At 35.1% G+C, this 6,847-nt stretch overlaps 1 protein-coding gene across 1 annotated transcript in view; it reads right to left on the reverse strand.

Moving 5' to 3' along the window:
* Positions 1-2,088: 2,088 nt before the first annotated feature.
* pik3r3a (phosphoinositide-3-kinase, regulatory subunit 3a (gamma)) overlaps positions 2,089-6,847 on the reverse strand; it is a 9,826-nt gene continuing 5,067 nt past the window's right edge. The window contains 2 exon segments of the mRNA XM_073849104.1: positions 2,089-2,430; positions 6,426-6,799. Of these exon segments, the coding sequence (XP_073705205.1) occupies positions 2,229-2,430; positions 6,426-6,799 (576 nt within the window). The 3' untranslated portion in view covers positions 2,089-2,228.

Consider the following 6,847-nt stretch of genomic DNA (forward strand, 5'->3'; position numbering starts at 1 on the left):
AGAGAAATCATGAGTAAGATAGTTCTAGAATAAATGTGAACATGCATTAATTCATCGCACTCACTAAAAAACAGATACAGTATTCCTCGAAATGAATAAAAACAGTGACATTCACTGCAAAACTGCAATAATTAAATATGTTAAATATTACAGATATCCTTTATGTATTTAATCCCATTTTATTAACTGATGTCTTTGCAGCCAATCTTCGATGATCCAATTCATCCATACTAATAAACAAAAATGACTCAAGATAATCTAACATTTGGTTTCCTTTTTTTATTGCTGAAGAGTTGACCTTTTTTCTTCTGCGGTCTACTGTACAGACGTGAATTTACTTTTCTCTAAGCCTGAGGCTTTTGGTTTAAAAAGGCTTTTACAGTTGCCAAAAAATTGAACTTTTTATATTAAAAACGAACAAGCAAGCCCTGCCCAGATTTTAAAAGTAACGCAAAAGTAATGTAACACATTACTTTCCATAAAAGTAACTAAGTAACGTAATTTGTTACTTTTTTTAGGGAGTAACTCAATATTGTAATGCATTACTTTTAAAAGTAACTTTCCCCAACACTGGTCATAAGGGTCATTTTTTTTAATTAAGATTTATATACATCAACTGAAAGCTGAGTAAGTAAGCTTTCCATTAATGTATGGAATGTGCTGTTAGGAGAGGACGATATTTGGCTGAGATACAACTATTTGAAAATCTGGAATCTGCGGGTGAAAAAAATCTCAATTTTGAGAAAATTGCCTTTAAAGTTGTCCAAATGAATTTCTTAGCAATGCATATTACTAATCAAAACATATATTTTGATACAGTATCTCACAAAAGTGAGTATACCCCTCACATTTAAGCAACCATTTTAGTATATCTTCTCAAGGGACAATACCATAGAAATGAAACTTGGATATATTTTAGAGTAGTCAATGTGCAGCTTGTATAGCAGTTTAGATTTGCTGTCCTCTGAAAATGACTCAACATACAGCCATTATTGTCAAAATATCTGGCAACAAAAGTGAGTACACCCTAAGTGAACTTGAATGTCAGGGGTGTACTCACTTTTGTTTTTACTGCAGGAAATTTACAAAATGTCTTCATAGAACATGATCTTTACTTAATATCCTAATGGTTTTTGGCATAAACGAAAAGTTGATCATTTTAACCCATACAATGTATTGTTGGCTATTGCTACAAATATACTTGTGCTACTTAAGACTGGTTTTGTGGTCCAGGGTCACATATTCTAATAAGCGCTAGTTGACATGTAGTTGCAAAGTCACCTCTAGTTAGCAGAATTTCTAAAAAGATAATAAAGTGCAATGAAACACAAACTCTGAATTTATTCTCAATCATTTTTGTTTTTATTTTTTCTTAAGAAGCATGCAAGGAAAACACTGTAGCAAAAAATAAGCTCTGTGAAAGAAGGGGAAACATTCCCTTTGTACTGCCGACAAATGACAAATAAAAAAAATCATTGTACAGAGAGTCGCTCATCTCAAAAATAAGCAGTTTGGCATTGTGTCGTTAACCACAGACACTTATGTATTAAACTTTATGAAGTGCCTGGGCTGTTCAGCCCGTAAGACAACTACACCGTCATGGCTTTCCTAAAAAAAGCATCGTAAAAGAAAAAAAAAAAGGTAAACATTAGAAACTTAATTCAACAAATACATTCCTGCAAAATGGATACTTGTACTGTGCTGTCTTTAAAATGTTATTCAACTTTTATGAACTAAAACCTGTTTTTTTCTGAAACAAATAAACCATGCGTCAAAAACGTAAAATAATTACTCGGGAGCGCAAAAGAACAAACGGCAGGCATCTTTGTTTTAGTAATAATTGTGTTACATTCACAAAGTACATGTTTAAAATGTTTCCGGTGATGACTGACTTGTAATAAAAGATTATAACCACTCATCCCCACAAGAACTACTGTTTGCTTAAAAGAGCGTGACTATTACAAAACCCTTAAAAACAAATTCTGACGTTTTTCCGTGAGTGTCTGTAAACATGTCTACGAAGGGCTCATTACACACTTGTTCAAGTACTGGAGTATCATTATGACCGTGAGGAATGCTTTGGAAAGTGCAGTATACGAACAAACAGCTTGACAGTCGCTTCCACTCTTTGCACATCGTCCAAATGGTAGAAATCGAGGGAAACGCCAACTATGGCGAAATCTCCTTCAGTCTTAGTGCAGTTAATCTCGGGCGTGAGGCCAGCGGATTCAGCTGTGAACGGCGGGGAAGCTGGACATGTGGACTGGATACGCCAGCCGGACGTCCAGAGCCTGGTTGTGCTGTGCCAGGGAGGTGTGATGGTAGTGCATGACTAGATCCTTCAAAGACTTGTGGAGATCGAACGGTTCGACGAATCCGTAGCCGCGTTCCGTGTGGCGAATCACGCAGTGTCTCACTTGGTTGCCGACCCTGTGGATGAAGAGATGAGAGCAGGGTTAGAGAACCTGAAACTAAAACCATATTCAAGAATTGGCTAAAAACTCATCTCTTCCATCTTTATTTGACCCTCTAACTCTAGCACTTCTCTATTCTAATTATATTCTTACATATGTGACCCTGGACCACAAAACCAGTCTTAAGTCGCTGGGGTATATTTGTAGCAAGAGCCAAAAATACATTGTATGGGTCAAAATTATTGATTTTTCTTTTATGTCAAAAATCATTAGGAAATTAAGTAAAGATCATGTTCCATGAAGATTTTTTGTAAAATTCCTACTATAAATATATCAAAATGTAATTTTTGATTAGTAATATGCATTGTTAAGAACTTAATTTGGACAACTTTAAAGGTGATTTTCTCAGTATTTTGATTTTTTTGCACCCTCAGATTCCAGATTTTCAAATAGATGTATCTCGGCCAAATATTGTCCTATCCTAACAAACCATACATCAATAGAAAGCTTATTTATTGAGCTTTCATATGATGTACATGCCTCAGTTTTGTAAAATTTAACCTTATGACTGGTTTTGTGGTCCAGGGTCACATATTAACTTGCCCTTTTAGACTATATATAAACTAACACTAGCTTCTCTGTTCTTTTTGTATTTTATCAATTTTTTCTCTCTTTATTTATTATAGAATTAACAAAAAAAAAAAAAAAAAAAAAAAAACGGGGCCTCTAAACACTAGCTTGCTTTTTAACTTTTTAAACAGACACTTGCATGTTGATTTTGATTGCTTCCATTGTCCTCTTTTGGATAAAAACGTCTGCTAAATGTCTAAAATTCCCCAAAAAATTCCCCCCCAAAAAAAAAAAAAAAAAAAATCAAAATGAAATCGAAATAATACTTTGGTCTACAGGTGTGACCATATAAGGGCATGCGTGGCTGCAGCCACTCCCCTAAAATGTAATTTGCCACCCTAGGTGCCACTGCGAAAATTCTACACTATGATTGGCTATCTCCCAAGTCAGAGGCGGGGCCTTCAATAAAGCTATAGAGACAGAGTGCATTTAGGCCATGCCTTCTCTGTTCTTTTAGTATTCTAATTTTTTTCTCTTTATTTTTTACACAATTAGCAAAAAGCAAAAAAATGCCTCTAAACACAAGCTTGCTTTTTCTTTTCCGTTTATTTTTTTTATTATTATTTTTTTTTTATAATTTATACAAAAAAAAAAAAAAATTGCTACATGTACTGCATTAGGCTAACTGAGACTTGCAAAAGCACTTGCATGTTATTGCTTTTTTGTTAATTTTGATTGCTTCCATTGTTGTCTTTTGGATAAAAAAAATCTGCTAAATGTCCAAAATTCAAAAAAAAAAAAAAAAAAAAAAAAATTCAAAAAGAAATCGAAACCATCCGAAAATATTTTAATTTTCGTTTTTTTTTTTTACTTTGGTCTACAGGTGTGGCCATATAAGGGAATGCGTGGCTTTTGCCACTCCCCTAAAATGTAATTTGCCACCCTAGGTGCCACTGCGAAAATTCACTATGATTGGCTATCTCCCAAGTCAGAGGTGGGGCCTTCAATAAAGCTATAGAGACAGACCAACGCTCTCCATTGACTTTGTATTGCAGGAAGCCGACTCCTTGTAATTTCCGACTTATAACAAAAAAACAGAACAATGTCTAAAAGCTGCTGTGTGACAAGGACTACAGTAAAGAAGCTAAAAAACACAGAACTACGTTTTTAGCTGTCGACCTAAAAAAACAAGTGTTTAAGGACACAGATAGTAGATGTCAGGGTATTTCACGTTGGGCTATTCAGTTGGATCATTTCTCCAACAAATGGAAGAGAAGGAAAAGGAGCACTGACAGACAAATGAAATTTAGATGCACTCTTTGTATGGCAGAATTACATTAGCATCGAAGCTCTCCTTAATTCGTGCAAATATTTAAGATCAGAGGTAAACATTTATATGCTTACACAAATGTAAGTTGTCCATAAAATACAGAGAAAGGTGTTCTATTATTTTGTGTTGCTATAATTTTATGTTAATATTGTTTTTATTTGCCCATTGGGTTTATTCACTGCAAAAAATATCTTGTTTTTCAATACAAATATCTAAACATTCATGAATCAAGATACAATGACATGAACAGCAAAATGAATAAAAATGTTATTTTTGCTTTAAACAAGAAAAAATATCTACCAATGGGATAAATTAATCTTTAAAAAAAAGTATTAAAACAATCTTAATTTAAAGGGAAAACCAGATATTTGTTCTCATTTGAATCTTAAACTCACTTAATTTTGATACAAAAAAAACAAGACAAAAATACAAAGTATGAAAATTAGGGCTGCACGATAGATCGTTTCAGCATCATACTCGCGATGTACGCATGCGGGAAAGTCACTTCGTGGCAGTCACGATGCAGGGCAAAAAAAAAATGTATGTGTGTCTGATTTAAAAATGTACTTTCTATATTTCTAAACTTTCTATTCACGGATCTATATTTGTCTAAAATAAAGTAATTAACTCATGTTTAAAGGTTCTTTAAAAACTACAATGTACACGTTGCTTCACCTACTTCATGCATGCAGTCTCTGCATGCGCATGGCGAAATGAGCGCGGGACGGGAGAAAAGCATTTTGGAAGTATTTTGGATACAAAAAGGATGCTGCTGACCAAAAACAGGTGCTTTGTCGGGAGTGCCTGGCAGTTGTTGCCACAACTCACGGAAACACTACGAATTTAAGGGACCGTTCACATGTCGCGCCTACAAACACATGGAAAACACTAGGCGCGTCGTTTTCTCCTTCTTTCCAAAGCGCTCTGTAACTTGAGTGGCAGAGTGGCGTCTGCCGTTGCTAAGCAACCATTTCCCGCGCTCTCCTACAGACGCGGAAGTTTCAGCAAAGATAAATGGATTTCCAAAAGTAAAAATTGCTTGCAGTAGCTCTGCTGCTAAAAAATGTTTTCCCTGTAACAGCTATGATCAGCTGTTCCTCCATCTTGGCTAAGCTTTTAATGTTTTTCGTGAAAGGAAGAAGCTGATTTCCCTTTCATCAGGGTAAAAGCAACATTCATTATTAATTTCGTATTAGAGCCTTGATTTGCCTGAATTGACAGTGAATAAGGCGAGTCAAACTGTTTATGAAACTACCCAAAACAGGCTTTAAAAAGTATTTTATTTCAGGGTTTTGATTATACTGTACTTTTACATTTTTTTATTCTTTGAAAATGCTTACAAAACTACCCCAATTATTCTTGAATTATTATTTGATTTTTAAGCAGTTCAAAACAACCTGATGAACATAAATGAATTTGTACACGTCGCAATATATATATATATCGCAAGAAAAAAAATATATCGCAATGTAATTTTTTCCCAATATCGTGCAGCCCTAATGCAAATCATTTTTTGCATTGGTAAAGAGTCTGCAATTGGTTTTGCGATGCTTGATTGTCTCATGACTTAAAAGTATGAAATCAAAGATGTTTATTTGATGTTTTAATAGCATCTCTGATCAATATCTCTATAAAAAACTTTCACAGACAAATGACAATTCTGTCTCACGCTCATGTCATTACAAAACTGTATGACTGAATATCTGTGGCTTTTTGTCCATACAAACTATTTGGTAGATGTTTTTCTCAAAACAGAAAAAAATAAGTCATGCAGATTTAAAAGAATATGAGGGTGAAGTAAATGACAGAATTTCTTTTCTGGGTGAACAATCCCTTTAAGGTCGATTAATTTTGTGAATCTGTTTAATTAAACAAATCGGTTCATTGAAGTGAAATCCAACAATCATTATATAATGCAAACTGTGACTGGCTGTTATACTCCAGTCAATTAAATAATCGGATGATTTCTGGATGCACCGTGAAGTGAACTTTAAACAATAGCGATGTCTCCTCATACAAGACTACAGCCTCTAAAACTGACAATTAAGTTATGAAACGAACAAACAGGAATGCATTTTAGTTATTAAACATCACTGATAATAATGACTTACACTACAGAGCAGGCGTAACAGTCCTTGGTGCTGCTGTTGCGGATAAGGAAAGCTCCAGACGGTTTCCCTTGAAGAAGCTCCTCTGCCTGACCGCGACCGAGATCTCCTACAAACCAGCTCTCTTCCTTCAGGAGCGCCACGCTCTTCTCTTCCTCCTCTTTCACCTCATAATCAGACCTGAGAAAATAACCAATCATTAATAAGCAGAAAGCTCTGCTTTTTTTTTTTTTAGCTCAACACCTCAGGCACAGCAGTAGCTCCTCGAATTGTCTTCTAAATGCCAGTTCCTGTTCACCAGCCATTGTCCCTTTGTCTCTACAGACCTTACAGACCTATTGCATCAGACAGCAGCCAGACGTGTCCCCACTCGAACTCTTTGCCTCTTGTTAATAAAAATGGGAAATTAACGGCTTCAAAAGGTG

This window comes from Garra rufa, chromosome 10 (assembly GCF_049309525.1).
Source record: "Garra rufa chromosome 10, GarRuf1.0, whole genome shotgun sequence".
NCBI lineage: Eukaryota > Metazoa > Chordata > Actinopteri > Cypriniformes > Cyprinidae > Garra > Garra rufa.